The sequence below is a fragment of the Felis catus genome, chromosome D2 (genome assembly GCF_018350175.1).
Source record: "Felis catus isolate Fca126 chromosome D2, F.catus_Fca126_mat1.0, whole genome shotgun sequence".
NCBI classification, from domain to species: domain Eukaryota; kingdom Metazoa; phylum Chordata; class Mammalia; order Carnivora; family Felidae; genus Felis; species Felis catus.
The window spans coordinates 70,719,738-70,745,234 of NC_058378.1; the positions used below are offsets into that span (position 1 = coordinate 70,719,738).

Below are 25,497 nucleotides of genomic sequence, written 5' to 3' on the forward strand. Positions count from 1 at the left end.
AAAGAGGTGTAATCCTGAAATAGCCATATGATTTTGATCATATTCATTTTTATGTAGTTATCAAGATTGTCATGATATTTGAGTGTTAATTTTTTTATACGTGTGTTTAAATGCAGTTGAAGAAGACACTTTTAGTTCTGCCTTTTTTTTGTTTTAATCTCTGGACTGTTTATTAATGACCCATAATCTAATGCGCAGATGGTGACTTTCAGACTTGATTACTTCATAATGTTTAACTTACATTTTTTCCCATTTAGACGGTCTTCTGATTGTTGGTGTTCACTCGGCTAAGTTCCCAAATGAAAAAGTCCTGGATAACATTAAGAGCGCCGTTCTTCGATACAACATCACCCACCCTGTGGTTAATGATGCAGATGCCAGCCTTTGGCAAGAACTAGAAGTCTCCTGCTGGCCAACTTTGGTCATACTTGGACCTCGTGGAAATATGTTATTTTCTTTAATTGGAGAGGGACACAAAGATAAATTATTTTTATATACTTCAATAGCTTTAAAGTATTATAAAGACAGGGGACAGATCAGAAATCATAAAATTGAAATAAAACTCTATAAAGATTCTTTGCCACCTTCACCATTGCTGTTTCCTGGCAAAGTAACGGTAGACCATGTTTCTAATAGATTGGTAATAGCAGACACTGGACATCATAGAATTTTGGTCGTCCTGAAGAATGGGCAAATTCAGTACAGCATTGGAGGTAAAGTTTGCTTCTAATTATGATATGTAATATATTTTATAGTAAAAAAAAAAAACAGCTCAAGGAAATGTATTGAAATATATCTCCCTGGTTTTAGATCTAAAATGGGCTCAGTACATCTACATAGTTAATAAAATCTGTTAAGTACATTCTTATTGATCGTATTTATCCAGACTAAATTGACATCTAATAATGTAATAGTCAAAGAGAAAAATAATTCATCTTTTTGCAATTCTGCTTTAGTAGCATATACAGCATTAGTCCATAAAGTAGGGGTTCGTGCATTCCTAATGCAAATAAACTAGTCTTACTCTAAGCCCTGGTGCTATTCTTAGTATGCTTAGATATGTTCCCTTAGCTCCTTAAGTTTTCACATTTCTTCTTTTTCATTTTTGCTAGAGTTCTTTATTTTGTGTTTCTTTTGTTTGGGCAACTTGATGTTTGGGTTTAAGACAGGCACTTATGAGAACTGTTGCTCAAAAATTATTAGTTATAGTAGGTGTAATTTAAATGGTTAAAAGGTTTTTAATTCTATAATAATTTTCAAAATAGTGTAAATGAATATTCTGCTTTGTTAAACGGAGAAACCAGCAGCAAGCTACCGTTCCCAAACATGTTTTTAGGAATAATGTTATCTTGTGATAAATTAATAATTATTCTACAATAGTTCTTCAAAAGAATTCTGTGGCCAGATACACTTAGGAAATACTGGTTAGTTGTGGTTTAACTGATTTTTTTTAACTTTATTTATTTTGACAGAAAAATATTTATTTATTTATTTTGGGAGGGGGGGTTGGGGGGAAGAGAGAGAGAAAGAGAATAAGAAAATGAGAATTCCAAGCAGACTCTGTGCTGTCAGTGGAGAGCCTGATGCAGGGCTTGAACTCACAAACCACAAGATCATGATCTCAGCCAAAGTCGGAGGCTCAACTGACTGAGCCACCCAGGCACCCCAAACTTCTTATTTTTTTTTAATGTTTATTTTAGAAAGAGGGCATGTGTGAGCAGGTGAGGGTTAGAGAGAGAGGGAGACAGAGGATCCAAAGAGACTCTGAGCTATAAGCTCCAAGCCCTACACGGAGCTCAAACCCACAAACCGTGAGATCATGACCTGGGCCAAAATTGGACACTTAACTGACTGAGCCACTCAGGCACCTAATAAATAAATAAACTTAAAAAAATAATAAAAAATAGAAATATTCCCTTCTGATATATGCTACTAATGTGCACTAGTGACCATTGTTCAGTAAGCCCTGTCATTAGCAAAACTTCTAAGAAAAATAGATCTTGGGAAACACTAGACTTTAGGTAAAAGTATCTTGCTATTTATATTAAAATCCCAGTTCTAAATACTGTTTTTCTTTCTTCATTGAGGTTTGATTTACATATGTTATGAAAAATGATTACCACGAGGGGCGCCTGGGTGGCTCAGTCGGTAAGCGTCTGGCTTCAGCTCGGGTCATGATCTCACGGTTCGTGAGTTCAAGCCCCGCATTGGGCTCTATGCTGACAGCTCAGAGCCTGGAGCCTGCTTCAGATTCTGTGTCTTCCTCTCTCTCTGCTCCTCCCCCTCTCACACTCTGTCTCTCTCTCAAAAATAAATAAACATAAAAAAAATTTTTTTTAATGATTACCACGATAGGTCTAGTTTATATCCATCTTCCTAATATAGGTGCAAGAAAAAGAAACAAAGAAAAACAAATGGGGGTGGGGGGTTAATTTGAGATAACTTTTTAAGAGGAAAAAATTCGTCCTGTGGCTATCTTGTCTTTTAGGACCCAACCCTGGAAGAAAAGATGGAGTATTTTCAGAGTCAACTTTTAATTCACCACAGGGGGTAGCCATAAGGAATAATATCATATATGTGGCAGATACTGAAAACCACCTTATAAGAAAGGTAAGTTTCCATTTTAAATACAGTTTTGATACTTCTAATTAGAAAAACTGGTACTTCCTTGCTACATTAAATATTTGAAGTGAGAGCATAATGCTTAAACACCTCAAGTCCTCTTTATGCAGCCTTTTTCAGAGGTACTTGCTTTAGTGTTTTTCTTGGGCGTCTTGTTTTTCTGTGTCTTAGCCTGTGGCTGTCACGGATTAACCTGCCAATCGAGTCCTTTTGTTGTTGTTGTTTATCCTTTTGTTTCAAAGTAGCTAATCACCTAAAAGCTCCTCATTTTGAAGTATTTTCCTAACCACTGTTGACAGAGCAGTGCTTTCTCCTTTTTTCAGTTAAATTTTCTCAAACCTAGAAGAAATATTATACCACTCCCACCTCCCTTCACCTTTTATGCTTTGCCCAGAAATACATGTAAGTCAATCTTAAAATTTGTTTTATTTCATTATAAAAGTTATATATGGTCTTGCTTTTTAAAAATGAATACACTTAAAAATGTATTTAAAAAATACATAAAAAGGCTCATACCATCTATTTTAGCTTCCCCGTTGTTAAAATTTTTGTCTTTTCAGTGATTTTTTTCTGTCCTATACAAATAAATTTGTATTTAAAAGACTGCCTCTAGGGATGCGGGGTGGTTCAGTCGCCTGAGTGTCCCAACTCTTGATTTCTGTTCAGGGCATGATCCCAATGTCGTGAGATCGAGCCTCATGTTGGGCTGGCTGAGTGCTGAGCAAGGAGACTGCTTAAGATTCTCCCCCACCCCTCTCCCTGCCATCTCACTCCCTGCCCCTCCCCCACCATGCTCCTTCTCTAAAATGAAAATAAAGAAAATAAAAATAAATGACTGTCTCTAGAGAATCCTTTTTTAAACAAATGAGGCATATTGTATGTACATAATGTTCTGTGGTTTTTTTAATTATTATTTTAGAGAGCATGAGTCGGGAAGAGGGAGAGAGGCAGGGAGAGAGAGGGAATTTTAAGCAGTCTCCATGCTCAGCATGCAGCCCAACGCAGGGCTCGGTCCCATAACCCTGAGATCATGACCCGAACTGAAATCAAGAGTCTGACACTCAACCGACTGAGCCACCCAGGCGCCCCTCTTCTGCAGTTTCCTTAAATTTGTTTTCCGTATTAGTCATATGAATGATATGACTGCATAGTATCCCATTGTAGAAGTGCCTAGTTATTTTAAACATTTCACATGAGTGAATATTTTGGCTATAATCCATTGGTCTTTAAGTTGCTGTCTATTTAGAAAAGAAGTAACTAAGTTCATCTCACCCATCCTGTGTAAACATTGTTTCAGATACTTCCTTGCTTTTCTCACTTTTTCTCCCTTTTGATATTTGTGCCCATTTGACAATATTATCACTTCATATGATAGGAAAACAACATGGATAGAACCTGTAATATCATTACAAGGTAAATTCCCATGAAAGCATGAAAGTTTTTACTGCTGAAATTTTAAGCACGTAGAACAAGGTCTGGCCCATAGTAGGTGTTCAATAGATAGTTGTTGAATGCATTTTTGAGCAAATAACATATTTAATGAAGCATTTTCTAATGTATCTTCCTCTGAATATGAAAACATGTTATATGAGGCAAGGATTTTGTGGATTTACAAATTAAAGCAGATTTATTCTGTGAAAGTCTTGGAGACTTTGTTCTTAGAGACTTTAATATGTTAATATATTGTGAATACGTTAGTAGGGGGTATCTGTGAATTGGTTCTAAATTTATTTGACCAAGAAGCCTATTTTAGGCAGACCTTTTCGTAGGATTCATGATTTCATGGTCTGTCATGATTTCCCACCTTAGGAAAAAGTGGTTTTCTGTTGTTACTAAGTCCGTAAAGGTCAATGTTTCTTTATCATTGTCTTTTCAGGGTTGTATGTTTGTATAACTCCGTAGTGTCCCAGATAGCTAACAAGGTGTTGAAGCAGTAAGATACTTAGCCCACAGCATTCAGGGTGTACTTGTCTTTTTTAAATTCTGTTCTATCTCTTGCCTTAGAACTTAATGAGTTTGGGAGTATTCACTGCATTTCAAATATTTTTTAAGTAGCATAATCACAATAAATTTAGGTTACATAAAGTTATTTGTAAATTATGATTTAGTTTAGTGTCTGCCAAAAAAAAATGAGGTGGAATTATTATTTCTTCCTTTATTTTTATAAGTATATAAAAATATTTACTATACTTTTAAGACCTCATTTACAGAGGAGTGATCATACATTCATATTTCTCAAACATCATTGTTTCATGCAGATCTGACGCTTGTTTAGAATAATTCATTTAGTAATTTATAAATTCCTTTTTAGCCCAGTCTCATTCTCCTGTTATTCCCCTATATAAAAACACCTGTAGCCAGACATTCTGGTATGTTCAATTCATACCTTTCTATTTGTGTATGACCTTGTAAAGCATGTAATGTTTGTGTGTGTTGTCTAACTGTATTGTGATATATTTTACATAGCACTTATTTCAAGTATATAATTGAAGAACTTTTAGGAGATTTAACAAATTGTACAACCATAACCATAAATTGTTTTTAGAACACTTTCATCCCCCCCCCCCCAAGAACCCTCATGCCCAATTACAGTTCATCCCTGTTTTTACGCCCAGCTTAATCTACTTTCTATCTATAAATTTGCCTCTTTCGAACATTTCATAGAAATAGAATCATAATATATGGTCTCTTGTGCCTGGCTTTTTAAAGTGAGTAATGTTCTAAATTCATCTCTGGTGCAGCGGATCATTAGTTTCTTCCTTTGTATTGCTGAATAGCATTCCATCGTATAGCTGTGTGCCACATTTTGTCTGTCCAACAGTTTATTGACATTTAGTGTGTTTCCAATATTTGGCTGTTATGAATTTATGTAAAAATTCTGTGTGGACATACATTTTCATTTCTCTTGGGTAGATATCTAAGTAACGGAATTATTGTGTTATATGTTTTATATTTCATGTTTAACTTCTTAAGAAACTGCTACATTTTTCCATAGTTGCAGTACCATTTTACATGTGGGTTCTAATTTTTCCATATCTTCACCATTATTTGTTCCACTTTTTAAATTCTAGCCTTCCTACTAGGTGTAATGTGGCCTCTCAAAACCACACGATAATTATTTCCCTAATGAGTAAAGATGTCAAACATCTGTTCCCATCTTTATGGACTGACTGGTTTTATATCTTCCTTTGAGAAGTGTCTATTCAGATTCTTTACCAGTTTTTTTAATTGGGTTGTGTTTTTTATTATTGAGTTGTAAGAGTTCTTTATATATTCTGTTACAGATCCCTTACTGGATATGTGATTTTTCAAATACTTCTCAAATTCTCTGGGTTGTCTTTTCACTTTCTTAATCACATCTTTTGATGTACAGAAGTTTTAAATTTGAGGATTCCCAATTTTTTTTTTAATTGCTTAGGCTTTTGGTGTCATATGTAAGATTACATTTCCAAATCCAAGATCATGAAGATTTACTCCTGTTTTCTTCTGAGAGTTTTATAGTTACAGCTCTTACAGTTCAGTCTTTGCTGCATTTTGAATTTATTTTTTTGTATGTGGAGTGAAGTAGAGGTCCAACTTCATTCTTCTGAGTATGAATATCCTGTTATCCCAGAATCATGTATTGAAGAGACTGTTCTTTCTCCATTGAATAGTTTTGGCAACCTTGTAGAAAATAATTATTCATACATACATGGGTTTATTTCTGAACTTTCAAGTCTGTTCCATTGACCTATATATCATTTCTTGTGCCTATACCACACTGTTTTGATTGCTATAACTTCTAATAAGTTTTGAAATCAGGAAGTAGGACTTCTCCCACTTTCTTCTTTTTTCAACATTGGTGTAGCTGTTCTGAGTCCCTTGCAATTCCGTATGAATTTTAGGATTAGCTCATCCATTTCTGTAAAACCTTATTTGTTTCTCATATAAATGATGATGTTGCCTGCAAAAACAGATGCACTTTTATCTTTTCCCTTCTTGTTTATACATATCTTGTTTTCTTTTATTAAATTGCTGGCAAAGGGTACCTGGGTGCCTCAGCGTCCAGCATCGGCTCCGGTCATGATCTCACAGCTCGTGGGTTTGAGCCCCGTGTTGGGCTCTGTGCTGACAGCTCGGAGCCTGGAGCCTGCTTCCGATTCTGTGTCTCCCTCCCTCTCTGCCCCTACCCCACTCATGCTCTGTCTCTTTCTCTCTCTCTCTTTCTCTCAAAAATAAGTAAACATTTAAAAAAAAATTTAATTGCTGGCAAGAACCTCAGTTGCCTTTAAACATTAGCAGTGAGAGTGGGTCTCTTGTCATGCTCATACCTTAAAGGGAGGACATCTTCTCCAGAAATTTAATATTTTCTATAACTTTGGGAAATAAAATTGTTAATGAAGTTAAATTTTCTATTCCTAGTTACTAAGAATTATTTTATTATATGATTTTATCGAATGCATTTTCTACATTTATTGAAATAATTATATAGTTTTTGCCCTTAGTGTCTTGATGTGATGAATTAAGAGATTTTTGACATTTGATCATCTTTTTATTTCTGGAATAAATCTTACCTAATCACGAATTTTTTTTTAAAAAGTCAACTTGGATTTGATTATCCCAAGTTAAATTTTAATATTTTAAAATTCATGTTCATAAAGTAAACGGCTCTGTTTTCTTACACTGTTCTCACCTGATTTTAGAACCAGAGTCACACTAACTTCATCAAATGAGCCAATTAGCTTTTACTCTTTTTCTATTTTTTGGAATCATTTGTCTAACATAGGAATTAACAGTTTTTGAATATTCATTAAAACGCCTTTGTAACAAGATTTTTATAGGAGGAATTCTTTGAATATCACATCAGTTTTTGATACATTTCTTAAATCAAGATGTATTCCGAGGGCCTATCCCTAACTGCCTATTGTATTTTTGCAGATTGGGTTCAGTAAAAATATGGATAAGGTTACAGTGGTGAATATTCCTTACAATTTCGAGAGATTATAGAACAGCCACTAAAAATGTGAGAGGCTACCACTTAATTAAATCAGTGTAATTTGCTATAATAACAGAATAAAAGATATTAACCATACTGTTGTTTTGCTAGGTTAGGTGTTAAATGTTTTAATGTTTTTCTATTGATGATAAAATTGCAATAAACTTGAAATGGAAGTGAATGTCCTTAATATGATCAAGGGCATCTACAAAAAGCTTATAGCTATACTCCATGCAAAATATAGAATGCTTTCCTTCCAAGATTGGGAATGAGGCAAGGATCCCCATTCTCACTACACCTGTTAAAAATTATACTGGAAGTACTAGTCACTGTAATAAAGCAAGAAAGAGAAAAAGCATACTGGCCAAAAAGGAAGAACAACAACTGACTTTATTTGCCAATGATGTGATAGGAAATTTAAGAAATCTCTGAAAATACTACTCGGACAAATAGAAATTAGGAATGCTGTGGAATACAATCTCAGTATAAAAAGATCAATATTTTTGTATTCTAGTAATCAATTGGATTGGAATTTTTAATTCTATTTATAGTACTAAACAAAAAACAAAATACATAGAATAAATTTAACAAAAACATATGAGACCTCGATATTTTAAATTATAACATTGCTGAGAAAAATTAATCCAATATTGGATTAGAAGGCTCAATAGTAAGATGTCCATTCTCTCCAAATTGATCTGTGAGTTCAATGTAATCTCAATCAAAACTCATCAGGTGCTTCTATTTGTTTATTTAAGATATTGACAAGTGGATTCCAATACTTATATGGAGGTGCAAAACAAAGTATTTATTATATCTAAAACAGTCTTGGATAAACAAAGTTAAAAGATACACTTCTCTGATTTAAAGACTTACTGTAATGCTACACTAATCAGGACAGTGTGATACTTCTAAAAGGATAGATGTGTGGATCAGTAAAAAAGAATGGAGCTTTTGGAAGCTCCTACATACACAGTTATTTGATTTTTCAAAAAGCATCAAAGCAGTCAAGGGAGAAAGGAAAGTCATTTCAGCATATTATACTTGAACAACTAGATACTCATATGGGGGAAAAGAGAAAACATGACCCCTACCTTACACATCATATACAAGCATCAGTTCAGGATGCACCACAGACATAAATGTAAATGCTAAAATTATAAAGCTTTTAGAAGAAAACATGAAAATGTCTTCATGACTTACAGGTAGGCAAAAGTTTCTCAAATACAGGACACAGAAACGATAATCAAAAAAAATGATAAATTTAAAACTTCTCATTATAATTTACATTGGAGGAGATAAGAATGGCCACAAACACATAAAGTGATCAACATCATGGGTTAAAAAGGAAATGTAAGCTGAAACCACAATGCAATGCTATAATGGCTAAAATTAAAAAAGACTGACAACAGGCAAGGATGTGGAGCATTTGGAACTTTCATATGTTGTTGGTGGGAATACAAAGGAATAGACCACTGGAAAAAAATCCTTCTGGAAGTTTTTTGTTTGTTTTTTATACTTATCCTGTACCTGCCCTATAACAGCAATTTTAGTCCTGTGTATGTACATAAGAGAAGTGAAAACACAAGTTCACCAAAAGGCTCACATGAGAATATTGAGAGCAACTCTATTTGAAGGCCCCAAACTAGAAAAAACCCAGGTGTCCATCAGTAGGAAAATAAATAAATGAACTGTGGTATATTCCTATGATGGAATACTGTTCAGCGATAAAAAGGAACAAACTACTTATATATGACTAAATCTCAGAAACCTGTTAAGTGAAAGAAGCCTCACACAATAGAGTCCATATAGTTTGATTCTGTTTAGCTGAGATCTTAGAAGAGATACAACTCATCTATGATGAAAAAAACAATACTGTTTGTCTCTGGGGGCAGGATTAACTGGATGGAGGCATAAGGGGACTTGTTGGAGTGAAGATAACATTCTGCATCTTTATGTAAATTAAGGTACACAGTTTTATGCATTGATGAGAAGTCATTGAATGATACATTTAAGATCTTTGCATTTCATTGTAAGTTTTGCCTCAAAAAAGAAAAGGGAACTGGAAAAATATGGACCTCTTACCAATGATAAACAAGCCGGGATATTTAGAGCCTGTGTACTGTTGTTTACAGTTTACTTTGAAATGTGTCAAAAAGTATAAATGGGTTGAAGGATTGATAGCTCCATAAACTATGTGATAAAGCAAGTAAGTGACATGTTGATAGTAGGTGGTGGGTGTACAGATGTTTGCAATAAAATTCTTTCAACTTTTATGTTTGTTTGACAATTTTCGTGGTGAGATGTTGGGGGAAGGATCTCAGGAGATGAAACCAAAGGGTTTTTGTTGTTGTTTTTTTTTTTTTTTTCAGAAATCATTAGTTTTTCAGTTTATAAAGTAGAGGCAGTATAGTAGAGCTAGAACTGCCTGGGTTCAAATCTGAGATCCTCGATTTACTAGCTGTGTGATCTTGGGAAACCTGCTTTATGATCTATGCCTCAGTATCCTCAATATTAATTAAAATCACAAATCATAGGATTATTATGAGGATGGACAAATGGATGACTCTTGGACTAGTGCCTGGCACATGTTAAGCTCTATTTTTGTCAATTACTAGCCAAGCATAACTGAAATACATATATTTAACTTTAAGAAACATGCATTTTTTAGGGCTCCTGGGTGGCTTAGTCATTTTAGTGTCCAACTCTGATTTTTGCCTCAGGTCATGATCTCATGGTCACAATCATGACCTATCATGGTCATGATCTCTGTACTGGGTGTGGAGCCTACTTGGGATTCATATTCTGTCTGTCTGTCTGTCTGTCTCTCTCTCTCTCTCTCCCCCCTTCTGCCCCTCCCCCACTTGCACACACATGTTCTCTTTCAAAAAGAAAAAGAGAGAAACATGCATTTTTCCAGATTTTGCTTTGAAATTTGGAATTACACTTTCTTCTAGCATACTTTATAGTTAAGGTGAGATCAGTAGCAGTTAAGATGAGGTCAATACCAGGAGAGGCTATGATGAGGATGGGGAGGGGAAAGGGGGGTGGGGAATGAAAAGGACAGAGTTTTGTACATTTGAGTAACAAGTTCACCCTATACTGTACTTGATTAGCCTTTTTTTTTTTTTTAAAGACTTTGTGTTGCAAAACCTTTCTGTATGTTCTACTGGAAGTCCTCATGTACCAAAAGGAAAACAAAACAAAAGTAACATGCACTGCATAAAACATGTGTCAATTTCTGTAGATTGACCTAGAAGCTGAGATGGTGAGCACTGTAGCTGGCATTGGGATTCAAGGTACAGACAAAGAAGGTGGAGCTAAAGGAGAAGAACAGCCCATTAGTTCCCCCTGGGATGTGGTTTTGGGGACATCAGGTATGTAAACTTTTAATATTAAATCTAAGTAAACTTTGCTTAATAAATGTAACATTTTTAAGATATTCTGGGGACATTCATTGGGATTAATTCTAACTGCTAGTTATTTTAGACTTTTATTACCTGTGGTGGTGTTTGTTAATTTAAAAATAAGGCCAGCAGTATATATTGTTATATATAACATTACATGCTTACATGTTGTATTTTATACGTACGAGAGACGATATATTACTCTAATGTTAACAAATTTCAGCTTAGCTGCAGTTTCCAGTTAATACAGTTCTGAATATTCTTAAATTTGAAAGATTGTAGTTTCAGAACTTCAAATGATTATTCATGAACTATGCTGTTTAACAATGCCCTTTTTATTTACTCTTCATTCGGAAAGAAATCAAGAAGTGATAGCTGCTTTTTTTAGAGTATTAAAATTTGTATTGAAACGTGATAGCTCCTTTTGGGCGATTAAAAAAATTACTGAATTATGTTGGTATTGAATGAATGAGATTTATATTATCTTTCTAATTTTTATTACCTGTATTAATTGGCTAAAAAGTAATCTAGAAGCATTCATACCCTTATTTTTCATTGACCCTCAGTGATACTGAGGTAGTTATCTACACATCTAAAACCAGAGTAATGAATAAAGAAATTAGTAGAGTCCATTGAAGATGGTATTAGGAACTAAATGGTTTGTATGATCCGAATATTTTTTTTTAATTTTTTTTTCAACATTTATTTATTTTTTGGGACAGAGAGAGACAGAGCATGAACGGGGGAGGGACAGAGAGAGAGGGAGACACAGAATCGGAAACAGGCTCCAGGCTCTGAGCCATCAGCCCAGAGCCCGACGCGGGGCTCGAACTCAGGGACCGCGAGATCGTGACCTGGCTGAAGTCGGACGCTTAACCGACTGCGCCACCCAGGCGCCCCAGATCCGAATATATTTATAGAGTGAATAAGCACCAGTTTAGTTTAATGGCTTTACATTTGAGGTAATTTCCTATTATGTTAATTTGTTTATAATTCAAAGACCTTAATTTTTTCCATTGTGATTAACTTTATAAAGCTTTTGCTATTCACAAAATAGTTGAATGAACTGGTACTGCTGCACTTAGTAATTACTTAGGTATTTCGTGTAAGTTACTTTTGAGAATTTTATTTTTGGAACTCTGTGCCCCAGTAATCATGAGGGTTTTAGAGGCTCAAAGGGAGAAGGAAGGGGTTGGGAAGGGAGAGGGAAGAGTGTGTCCCAGGTGCAATCAGTGAGGGGTCATGTTATATGCAGAGAATTTTAAAACTGTAGTGAAACCAGCTACAGTCGTCTTTGTGTCACCACGCACCCCCAATTCTAAATAATTTCAAGGTTAAAAATACTCATCCCTAACAGGACTTCTCTGTTGCTCCTGCCTCTTTGCCTTGGATACACTACTGAGCTCTTTGAACATAAATCTTAGAGAGAGAAAACTGGTCGGGAAACATCTCTCTCAGTAAACTAGTCAAAATGGGTGAGAATTGCTACTTTGGTGTGCTGTCACCTCCCTCACGGCAAAAAAAGAAATTTTCTCCCCTTAGTGTGTAAGTCCCGAGTGATTTAAAGCTGTAGTCTGTATAGCAGTTCAGTTACTGATGTTGCTATTTTGCAACTTACAACTTGTATTTACTGTGTCTGTTAGTAATTGCCACAGTAACACTTCATAAGAAATCATCCCCAAACTCCTACAAACCTAAACCTTTATTTCTCACTCACATATAGGTTTGGGGTTCAGCCCATCAAGGCTCAGCCTGGGCTTGGTTCCAGGCTGTTTCTTGGGTGTAGATCTGCTCCATTTGTTTCTCGTCCTCCTTGGGCCAGTAGCTGTCTGAGGCATATTCTTTTGGCAAAAGGCAGAAGCACAAGAGTGTAAGCCCAGTACATACATTTTAAGCCCTTGCTCATGTCATATCTGCCTACCTACTGTTATTAAGCAAATCACATAACTGAGCTCAAAGTCATGGGATGGGAATTGCATTTTGCCTACAGCGAGGCCATGGTAAGGGTGTGGATGAACCAAGATGAGTAATTCAGTCTGTCACATAAATTAGAACTTACATTGCTTAAAAACAGGATATACTTTACCAGATACTATATTTAAGTAGCCAAGGAGTACTTAAATCTAGGCTAAAAGTTTTTCACACATTATGGCATGGAATCTCTGGTTGTTTATTTCCTACTGAGAATGCATCCAAACTGCTTTCTAAAGAAAATCTTGGCTCTAGAGACAAGTACCCTCTTGGCTTCCACCTGGACTGATGTGCTGAGATGTATGTCTTTATTAAGCTCAGTTCTCAGTAAAGGAAGTGAGTCCTACCTTAGCTCAACGGATCATTAAGAGCATATGGCTCTGCGTTTCACTTACAGCTTAAAATAGCTTCACTCCAGGTACTTGGCAAGAGGAGTAATCTTAAATGCACTAAAGCTTAACACCCTTCAAAATGCTAAGAGAAAATGGTTTTCAAGCATTATTTGAAGGACCTATAATCACAGTGACTACTCTAGTCCAAGAGTTTTTAACCTTGGGTCATATACTCCAGGCATTCCTGGTTAGGCTTTTTGAGGTACTTAAACTTCCCAGAAACTCTATAAAATTTGGAGGAATTGGTCAGAATTTAACCAGAATTTCAAAGTTGTATGTTCCCCAGGAAACATTTTAAGAGCCACTGCTTTAAGTTACTCTAAAATCTAATCTCCTGGATTGATGCATATTGTCAGAGTATGGGGAAGTTGGATCATAGGATATTTGTTCTTACAATTGTTTTTACTAAACTGTATTTTGGGATTGTGTCATTCATTAAAAGATATATTGACGCATAAACATGTCACATTCATTTATATCTATATGTGTGCATATGTGTTTCATACTGTGTATTCATCAAAACACGGCCCTATGGGACTTGTACTGTTTTTACTATAGAGATTTGCTGTAATTCAATCATTACCTTATAAATTTCTCTACTAGAGAATTTTTTTCTGATCCCTATATTATTTTTTTCCTAAGTATGAAGTTTAAGCTCCTTGATAATTTGAATATTGTAACTGATTGTATTTGCTTTGTTGTATTGATTACCAGAAAACTTAGAGACAAATTATCGAGCAAAATATAATGGAAACATGACATTCATTTTTCAATATCAGTACAGTTGCATTTTTTTCTACCCTGTTTACCTATTGCTTCAATTTCCTTATTTCAAATTTATTTATTAGTGTTTATTTCTTTGTAAGCTACCTGAATCCTTTGTGGAAATAAAAGCAGAAGTAAATGAGTAGAATCCATTACTGAAGTGATTCACTATGATAATTGATCCATATAGGAAAAAAATCTTTTTAATTTTTTTAAAGTTATTATTTTTTAAAATTTTTTAAAAATGTTTTTATTTATTTATTTTTTTGAGACAGAGACAGACAGAGCATGGGCAGGGGAGGGGCAGAGAGAGAGAGAGGGAGACACAGAATCCAAAGCAGGCTCCAGGTTCTGAGTTGTCGGCACAGAGCCTGACGCGGGGCTCAAACCCCACAAACTGTGAGATCATGACCTGAGCTGAAGTCGGACGCCTAACTAACTGAGCCACCCAGGCGCCCTGTACACTTATTTATTTTTGAGAGACAGAGACACAGCATGAGCAGGGGAGGATCAGAGAGAGAGAAGGAGATACAGAATCTGAAGCAGGCTTCAGGCTCTGAGCAAGCTGTCAGAACAGAGCCCAATGCGGGGCTTGAACTCACAAACTATAGATCATGACCTGAGCTGAAGTCAGGTGCTCAACCGACTCAGCCACCCAGGTGCCCCGGAAAAAAAAAAAAAAAAAAAAAAAAAAAAAAAACTTTTAAATCTAGGAATCATAAAAGTAAAAATGCTTTCTTTTAAGAACTATAAATGTACATTTTTAGCCAATCTTTTGATGTAGGACTACAGCCTTTTCTTTACGTAGCCCCTGATAGTCTTGAACCACTGTAAATATATTGTTTTGGTTTCTTTAAAGTATGATGAGAATTTTGAAACCCCTGCAAGGAAATCTGAGGGCTGAAATTTTTTTAACCTATTCTTTTCAGTAGTCTTTCTACACTTAGTTCAACAACAGTTTGGCTTAGCTACTTTCATTAAGTCTTCCCAAAGTATTCAACTTTGTTTTCATAAAAATAACTTTCCATTTGCATTCATATTTAATTGGATCATATATAAATTATGTAATTGTACAACTGGTTTAAACAGATGTGTAATTAAATGCAACTTGAAAGGGACTGACTGAGAAAAATTGTTCTTGTAAACACATAAATTTTTTTAATATTTTAAAAGGATATATCTGAAATTCTACCATAGTTAGGAATTTGAAAGAGGATGGAATTATCAGAAAGGAAACATGAAATGTAGATTAGGTGTTGTAATATCTTCATATATCAGGCTGCTCCGCGGTGCAAAAATGGACCACAGCACAGCTATGCCTAGCAGCATGGGCAAGTATCTGGCATCTACTGAGTAAAAAAATCAAGTTACAGAAAAGACCCACATTAGATTTCTTTTATAGAAAGTTGAATAGGAAGCAAGACTATACAATTGACCTTTGAACAGTGCAGGGGGTAGGGGCACTGACCCCCTTGCAGTAAAAAAAAATCTGCATGTAACTCTGCCTCCCCAAAACCTTAACTACTAATAGCATACTCTTGATCAGAAGCCTTACCAACAACATAAAGTTGATTAACGTGTATTTTGTGTATTATATGTGTAATATACTGTTATTTTTTTAATGTTTCTTTAGTTTTGAGAGAGCATGAGTAGGGGAGGGGCAGAGAGTGAGGAAGACAGAGAATCCAAGCAGGCTCCACAGAACCGGATCTGGGGCTCTAAATGAACCAGGAGATAAAGACCTGAGCCAAAATCAAGAGTCAGGCTGAACCACCCAGGAGTCCCCTATATACTGTATTCTTACAATAAAGTAAGCTAGAGAAAAGAAAAGGTCAAGAAAATCATAAGAGAAAATACAACTACAGTACTATACTGTACTGATAAAAAAAAATCTGTGTACAGGTATACTCATGTACTTCAGACATGTTTTCAAGGGTCATCTGTACAATCAAGAGATCCATCCAGACATGGAAAAATTAAAAAGTAAAAGAAGAGCATGAAAAACACAAAATTTTAGACTAGTGGTTCTTTGTGGGAGGAGGAGGGGATATGATTATAGAAGGATGCATGAGGTTTTCAAATACTATTCTTTTTCTTGAAGTTGGTGGTGTGCTCATGGATTTTTAGATATTAAACTTTGTATATAACATGTATCCGTTTGAATGTATAACCTGTATCCATGTGAATGTATACTTAATTAAAAATTGAACTTAAAATAGATTAGGTTAAGAGAATGTAAAATACTGAGGACAATACACAATTGAATATATGTCTGACCAAGAGACCCAGTTAATAATACTTCAAGAGATTAGGGAGGTACTTGAAATACCTCTGATCGTTTTAAATATACATGTAATGTGTATATGTACATACATATGTATTTTAAATAGTGACTGAATATTTAGCCTAATCATGCCATTACAGTAATAAAAACATAAAAATAACATAAAATTATTTTTACTAAAGAGATTGTTTCATCTTTGTTCATTTTTTATCACTCTAAATATAGTCAGAGTTTCATAATGTACTAAAAATAATAACTACAACAAATTCATATTTTTTCAGAATCTGTGCCATGTTACTAAGAGATTTTTTTTTTTTATCATAAAGGTCAAAACCCCTGCTGCTCTCTAAGTACTTTGGACTTTACCTGATTTAGAATAATTTATGGAAAGGACAGTGTGCCCGAATCCCATTAACCTTCCTTGGCCCTTTAATCAGCATTTTCCCTAGATATAATTTAGCTGTTCTTAATGATTGAAATCCAACTGTTTAGTATGCTAGTCTAAAAATCTACAGTGTTGGTACTTATGTGCATAGATAATATGCTTCCCTGACTTCCATTAATATGCTATGAAATACCATAAAAAACATCCTCTAAGATAATCAGTTGAGAGATTTTTTTTTTTTTTGAGGAGTAAATTTTATACAGTGGGACTAATATGTTTTTATTTTGGTAAAATAAAAACAGTTGTTTTCTATTTAAAATTTGAGAGAAGAGTGTTTATTATCACATTGACTTTGTATTTATAAGATTTTTTTTAAGTCAGGTTAATGAGATACAATTTATAAAAGTGACATTCACCCTTATTAGGTTTCAGCTCTGTGATTTTTGACAAACGTACAGTCTTTAACCATTACTACAATCAAGACAGAGAATATTTCCATCATCCCAGAAAGTTCTTGTGACCCTTTGTTCAGTATCCTTCCCAGCGACCAACAGTGTTCTATTTCTTGTTCCTTCGTCTATTTAGCATAAAGCTTTTGACACTCATCCCTGTTGTTGCTTGTGTCAGCAGTTCGTTCTTTTTTATTTTTAAGTAGTATTCCATTGTATGGCCATACCACAAATTGTTTATTCGCTAGTTGATGGACACTTCGGATGGCTCTCGTTTATGGCAATTATGATTAAAGCCTCTGTAAACATTTGTGTACAGGTTTTTATGTGGACATTTGTACTTAGTTCTCTTGGGCAGATGCTTAGTAATTGAAATTGCTAGGTCATATGGAAGCGTATGTGTCATTTTATAAGAAACTGCCAAACTGTTCTCAAAACTTTTTCTTAGAATCCCAAGTGTCCTTCTGGAATAACACTGCTTTAGTCTGGAGAACTTCTGTAACATTTCTAGAGACACATGTCTGCTGACATTGATTTCTCTTGGCTATTTTTTTAAGGGGGGGATGTTGGGAGTGAGATATCTGAAAAAGTATTTAGCTCTTATTTTTGAAAGATATTTTTTACTCCATGTATAAGTCTGGACTGAGTTTTTTTAGGTACTTTGAAGATGCATTCCATCGTCTTATAACTTACATAGTTTTAAACAAGAGGTCTAATTATTTTCCTAGTTCTTTTACATATAAAGTGCCCCCCCCCTTTGGCTGCCTTCAAGATTTCCTTTGATTTTTAGCAGTTTGATAAGTGTAGGAGTTATCCTTAGAATTCTTGAGTCTGTGGTTTTGTGTCCTTCACTATTGGTGGAAAAATTCTCACCTGTCATCTCTTCATGTATGTTTTCTGCTCTTTTCTCTTCTTTCTGGGATTTCAGCTACTTATATGTGAGACTCTGATGTTCTACCCAACAGTTCTTACGTATCATGTTTTTTATTTCACCTTTTATTCTGTGGTGTTTCAATTCAGATCATTTATATTGGTTTATCTTTAGGGTCATTGTTTCCTCAGCTGTGTCTAATCAACTGATGAGCCTATTGAAGGAATTTTTATTATTGGGATTCTTTTGTGTATAGCATCTCCATTTTACTATTTCCTATAGATTCCATCTATCTGCTTAAATTCTTCACCTATTTAGGTATGTTGGCCACCTTTTTCTCTAGATTCTTTAACATAGAAAGCATAGCTCTCTCAAAGTCCATATCCTACAGTTCCAGATTTCAGGTCATCCCTGAGTCTGTTCTGTTGATTGTTTTGTCTCTTAAAAGTGGAGTTTTGGTTTGGGAGGGGGGTGTTGTTTTGTTCTGGCCTTGCTTTTATGTGTGTCTTCTCATTTTTTTTTTTTTTTTTTTTTTTATATTCCAGTCATCTTGAATAGAACTATAGAGGCTGAGGAGATCAGTAGTATTTATGCCATTATAATGGAAGGTTCAGTCAATTTAGTCAGAAGCTAGGCTGGGCCTTGGTTTTATGACTGCTGTGGTTACTCTCCACATAGCTTTCGATCATAGCTTTCGAATTCCTCTAGCAGGGGGCTGCCGCGGCCTTAGTGTGGGGAGCCTGCGTGCCGGAGGGTTTCTCTCAGTGTTAGCACACTGTCCGCTTTGCTCATCCTGCACAGCCGAGCCACAGGGCTGGTTCCCTGTCCTGCAGTAGCTCCACGAGAGATAGGCCGCTGCGGTTCGTTACTGGTCGACCTCGGTCCTGGGGAGGCCCTGTAGGCCTGGGCCTCCGTGAAAGGAGGTGGGAAACTTCTTGGCTGTTCCTGCTCCTTCTCTCTGGGGCAGCTAAATTCTGAGTGGTTTTGAGATGTTTTCTGCTTCTTCCCCAGCCGTGGGAAACCTATAGTGGTGTCGGTATGGGGTCTTTGGCCAAAGATGCCTCCCCCAGAGGTGGAGAGGTGTTGTCTTCTGCCCTTCCTCCAGCTGTAATTGGTTGTTTCCTGTACCATGGGATGCTGGGCTTGGTTGCTTTCTCCTAGTGGTGTGAAGTTTTGCTTCATAGGAGGTTGAGAGATTGTGTAGAAAAACCTATTTACACTAATGGGCAATTTCACAGATGAAATTATTTAGAGGGTTCTAATCATTGGCTTCTATTTTTGATCCTAGTTGCTTAAAATAACATTGAATTTTTAAAAGCTGGATGGCAGGTAATTTTCTTTTCATTTTCATATTTCATTTGCTGATTTTATTCCTGTCTTATATAATTATTTCACTAATTCTTACAGTTACGAGAGGTTTTGCCTTTTAAAATACTCCCAAAACCTTTTCAGCTCTTGGCATTGTCTTTTTTATTTTTTTACTTATTTACTTATTTATTTACTTTTTTTTATTACTTTTTTTAATTTTTTTTATTACTTTTATTTATTTACTTATTTACTTTTTTATGTATTTATTTACTGATTATTAGTGACTGTTGGAAGTCAGTAATACTAAATGAACTCTTAATTTAAAATTGAAATGTTCATGATCACCATATTCTTGTTAGAAGGAACAAAGCCAATACCTATACTTGGTGATACAACTACGTGCTTTAGATTTCAAAATCCAGGGTGGATAGTATAAATTATTAATGATTCTTGTTGGCTCAATAGACTTTATAAATGCCCGACTACCTTTTTCTCCCTTCTCTTCCCTTTCATTCTTTCTGATTTTATCTGCGAGAACAAACTCTTCAGCCCTCAGTGAAATAATCAGGCCAGGGTAAAAACTTCCTGAGAGGCAGTGTAGTATGGACTGAAGCCAGACCGCTGGGGTTCTAATTAGTTTACATCTTAGTAGTTATGTGACTTTGGACAAGGTACCTGGCCTCTTTATGCCTCAATTTCCTCATCTAAATTAAAGATACTAATAGTTATCTATTTATATGCTAATAGTATTTATATACTAATATACTTATATTCTAATATATTTATATACTAATAGTATTTATATACTAATAGTATATAGGTCAAAAGTTTATTGCACGAATTACTAGGAGCGTTAATATGTGATGCATTTCGAACAGTGCTTGGCACATAGAAAGTGGTACCTAACAAATTCTGTAGAAGGATTTGTTATAATATGGGGTTTCATCCTAAAAGTCACAAAGAGCTGCTGGTAAGCTGAAACAAGCCAAAAATGGAAAGGCAAGGGATTGGAAAAAATACTGGTAAGGGGTTATTCAGCCATAGGTTATCTCATAGGCTACAGGAAAGGAAGGACAGAAAGAGTGAATGTAGACACACATCCTGGCATAGAGAGCCATGCTTACATTTGATCTGATCTCTCTCCTGATCACACAGAAAATGTTCTTGGGTCCTTGAAGCCAGGGCTAAGTTCATGGGGCAGAGGCAGAAAGGAGGGAGAAAACTTGGCTGCAAGAGCCCAGGCTCACTTCTGTAGTTCCTCTGTTCTGGTTAGAACACTAATAATCTGGGAGTCAGATTTACTAGTAGATTATTATTCCAGGTTTAGCTGTGTGAATTTTAACAAATTATTTAACCCTTCTCAATTTCAGTTTCTTTATAAAATGGAGAACAACTTACTAAAGTTGTTAAAGGAAATACTCCCTGAAACATGCTTACTTAGCTCAGTCCCTTAGTCATAGAAGTGTTCTGGATGGTCATCATTTTTGCCACCTCCCTCCCCCCTCCCCCCAGCTGTCCTCATCAGTTGTTATGGGGAATTCCAGGACACTGAAATCCTGACCTGACACAGCCTTTGCTTCTATACTTTTCCTTGTTTCTCATGCTTCAAAGGAAATAAGTACACAGAGAGCAAAACCAAACAGATTGTTCACACTTTAATACTGTAAGTTTGGCCTTCATACAGTAAGAGACTCTGGTTGAACTAGGCCGGTCAATTTGGAGAACCGATTAGGTCTTTGACTCAGCTACGTACCAACGCAGCTCTCTCTTGGCAGAGGGTAGAGGCTTTAACAGCGTGCCATCTTCTACTGACTACAGTTTTGTTTCTAATCTTTATGCTTTGTGCTTCTCTTTTCTTACTGCACAAATTAGGACCTTCGTATGATGCTAAATAAAAGTGTTGATAGCAGATATCCTTGTCTCATTTCTGTTCTCAGGGGGAATGTCTTAGTCACCTCGGGCTGCCATAACAAAATACCACAGATGGGGTGGCTTAAACAACAGAAATTTATTTTCTCACAGCTCTGGAGGCTAGAAGTCCAAGGTCAAGGTGCCAGCATGATTGGTTTCTGGTGAGAGCTCTCTTCTGGCTTATAGATGGTCGCCTTTGCACTTTGTCCTGACATGGCAGGAGCAAAATAAAATAATTATGAAAAGCTTTTGATCTACTTTTAAAGTGATTAAGCAGAGACAGAGTCCCCAGAATAAGTGGGTGCCCTTGTCACTTTTAATATAATTTATGTTCATAAAAATATTTGACTATGAAAAATTAAAATACTTTCCTTTAGATTTCATAGGATAGTAATTAAGAACACAGAAAAAGAGGCAACATGTGATCTAGATTTTTCTGTTGGTCCACCTGGTGTCAGATGCCAGTTCATTTACCAGCACTGTGATCCTGGCAAGTTACCTAACCTCTCTAAGCCTCCGTTTCTTCATCTGTAAAAAGAGCCTAACAACACTACGTGTCTCTTGGGGCATTTCAGAAAATGTGAGTGATAATCTCTATAAAGTGCTTGGCACATAGCAACCACAATTTTTTGAGAACCATCATTATTTTTGTTGTTGTTAAATTGAAAGACACTTGAAAGTAATATAAGTCAAGGAAGAAAAGTTTGGACACAAACTGCTTGAAGTTAGAGAAGATACAAAAAAACAAAACAGCCTTACCAAGATATTTCTTTTAGCATAAGGTAGATCTGACCAAATTGTTTTACTTAAAAATTCTCAATTATATGTAAAAATTGCCTCAGAATACAGTTTGAATAGATACATATTTTTTAGAGTAGGCTCCACACCCAACAACATGGGGCTCAAACTCACGACTGTGATAAGGAGTCACATGCTCTACCAACTGAACCAGCCAATCACCCCTAAATTGAAATAAATATGGTAAGGGGCACCTGCGTGGCTCAGTCAGTTAAGCTTCTGACTTCGGCTCAGGTCATGATCTCGCAGTTCGTGAATCCGAGCCCCACATCGGGCTCTGTGCTGACAGCTTAGAGCCTGGAGCCCGCTTTGGATGCTGTGTCTCCCTCTCTGTCTGCCCCTCCCCTGCTCACACTCTGTCTCTCTCAAAACTAAACATTAAAAAAATTAAAATAAATGTTAACAAAAGAATTTGAGAAATAGAGCCTTGTCGTGTTGTAGTTAGTTGTAACATCATCTAAGAAAGTGGAAAAGTATTTCTGATATTTAGTAAACAAGGTTATATTCGAATATGTTATATACCCTTAGCTTTTTTACAGGTGAACTATGTTTTTTTGGAAAACTCTCATAGCCAACTAAACAGTGGATTTTTTTTTAATTTTTTTTTTTTTTAACGTTTATTTATTTTTTGAGACAGAGCATGAACAGGGGAGGGGCAGAGAGAGAGGGAGACACAGAATCCGAAACAGGCTCCAGGCTCCGAGCTGTCAGCACAGAGCCCGACGCGGGGCTCGAACTCACGGACCGTGAGATCATGACCTGAGCCGAAGTCGGACGCCTAACCGACCAAGCCACCCAGGCGCCCCTAAACAGTGGATTCTTAAATAGCGGCTGTGATGTGTATCTGAGTCTAGCTAATCCAGTGGTGGAAATATTTAAGTAGGCTCGATGGCCAACTGGGGCTTGAACTCCTGACCCTGAGACGAAGAGTCGCATGCTCCACCGATTGAGCCAGCCAGCCAGGTGCCCCAAAGGAAATACCTATTTTTTTTTTTACAGTATTAAAAGATGGGGTCTTTTCATGATAATTGTACAAAAACCCTGTTATTAAAGCATATAATTTCAGTGGTTAATGCTCGGTATTTGACTGGCAGAGTTTCTCTGGAGAGTATATGTCAACTTGTTTTAGCAGATAAAATAAGAACTTAAATATTTACAAACATTGTGTCCAGAGAGGCAGAGGGACAGACCGCTATTAAGAATGCTTTGGATTTCTATGAATTTACAGGTAAATTTATAAATAGTAAGTAACATTTCACAAGGAAAACGGAAAAATTTCAAAAACAACTTAAAACGTGCAAATTATTTTTTTCTTCAGATGATTTGTAAACATAACCGCTGTCATCTTTTAAACTTCTAAAACACGTGGAGTGTTTGTATTAACGAGATATGTACATGATAATTACTGTTTATTTTTGTAAAGGTTCAGAGGTCCAAAGAGATGACATTCTCTGGATAGCCATGGCAGGGACTCATCAGATATGGGCACTGCTCCTGGACAGCGGCAGACTACCAAAGAAAAAGTAAGTGACAGTTTCTGTCTTGTGTGAACTACACGAGTTCACAGAATTCTCTCTCCCTGAGTCTCCATGCTCACAGCTCCACTGTGTGCTAGTCACTAGCGTGTGCTGGGCTGGAGCTCTGTAACTGCCTCTCTGATTGTCGGGAGCGTAAGACAAGGTTTGTTTCTGGCTGACCCAGTAGGTTCACTGGGGAGCGTTCCTCTGCCACCAGGCCGATGCAGCGGCCACCGTCTGGAGCTTTGCCAGTCATCCTGGCAGAGAGAGAGGTGGTGAGTCGCTCAGTGGCTCTTAAAGCTTCTACTTGGGAGTGACGTACGTCACTTCTATCTCACGAGCCCAAGTCTTGTGACTGCCATTGCTAACTTCTGGGAACCTGGGAAGAGCAGCCCTATGGAGCATCTAGAGACAGAACTGGAGCTGTGGGCACATCTCTAACATGCAGTCCAGACATCCCCGCTCATTAACACAAACACTGGAGGACTGGGTGACAGGGCGGTTAATGGCTTGGGTTTTGTAGTCATGCCTCAGGTTGAATCCCGACTCTGCCACTTATCTCTCTGAGCTTAGGAGAGCCCACTTAACCTTCTATCCTTCCGTTTCCTCATTTATATCTACTTCCTTGGCTTGTTTTGAGGATTAATAATATATATGAAGAGCTCAGCCTAGTGCCTGGTTTATACACAGTAAATGTAGGAGTTTTGCTGCCACTGTTGGGGATATAAAGATGAAAAACTAGTGTCTCTGCACACTTTTTTAATATCCTTTCTGTAGAGCCTTGTTTCTTCTCCCTAACACTCCAGGTAGAACTACGCATATTCTTTGCTATGACCTCACTGCACCCCCTGTGTAGTTACATTACTGTGCTGATAAGTTCCTTCTCTCTCCCCCTCCCCCTCCCCGTTCCTGGTTGTACTTGTTTACATCACTGTTTCCTTCTACTACACTGTCCCTTAAGGCACCCTTTCTCATTCATTTCTATGTCCCCTGTGCATAGCATAGTGTGTGGTATATAATAGGAGTTCGGTAAGGGTTTATAGAATAAAAGAATGAATGGAAGTCCTAGACCACAAAGACCATTTAATCACCATAGAAAGTAAGTGCTAATCATCTCAGATATACTTATCAGTAGGAAGGAGTAGTTCTATAGATGATCGAACATACCAGATGCTCCAAATCGTGTGTGTGTGTGTGTGTGCGCATGTGTTGCTGTGTGTGCTGTTTGGCGACATTTAGTCATTCATCTTACGTACTTATTAAACATGCTGGATGTTAGGCCTGTGCTAATCTGAAGGGATAAAATATATTCACTGTATTAAGAATAAAGCTTTTTAAATGTTGCTCTCTTCAGTGGACTAACGGAGGAAGAATGAGATCACCAAACAGAAAATAGCTGGGAAATGCCAGTGCTGTGTGTAAAAGGGATCACTGCAGCAGTCCTTTAAAGTGAATAAGAACGCCCGATAGCAATAAGATAGGAGCTATCCAGAAAGGCTTCCGGGAAGAAGCTGCTAAACTGAAACCTGAGAGGGGAGTAGGAGTTAGGGAAAGGGGAGGTTTTCTAGGCAGGAAATGGCACCAGTGATGTGAGTAAATGCCGAATTGTGAAGTGCCTTGTGTGTCCTTTTAAGACATGTGAATGTTGTTCTGCATGCCTAAATGGAAAGTTCTAAGCTGGGAAGTGACCTGATTAGATCTGTGATTTTGAAAGAACATTGGCAGCATCTGGAGTGGGACACAACTAGGGACAGAGATAGCAGCGATGGGGCTGTGATGATCTCTGGGCATGAGATGATAGTGGCCCAAACCGTGAGGTGACCAGAAACGTTAATATGAGAC

The 25,497-nt window shown here is 36.6% G+C and overlaps 1 protein-coding gene across 1 annotated transcript in view; it reads left to right on the forward strand.

Moving 5' to 3' along the window:
- The window catches only part of NHLRC2 (NHL repeat containing 2), a 60,230-nt gene that overhangs the window by 19,082 nt on the left and 15,651 nt on the right, over positions 1 to 25,497 (forward strand). The window contains exons 3-6 of the mRNA XM_011287569.4: positions 258 to 713; positions 2,489 to 2,610; positions 10,845 to 10,974; positions 23,562 to 23,661. Of these exons, the coding sequence (XP_011285871.2) occupies positions 258 to 713; positions 2,489 to 2,610; positions 10,845 to 10,974; positions 23,562 to 23,661 (808 nt within the window). The remainder of the gene's footprint in view (positions 1 to 257; positions 714 to 2,488; positions 2,611 to 10,844; positions 10,975 to 23,561; positions 23,662 to 25,497) is intronic.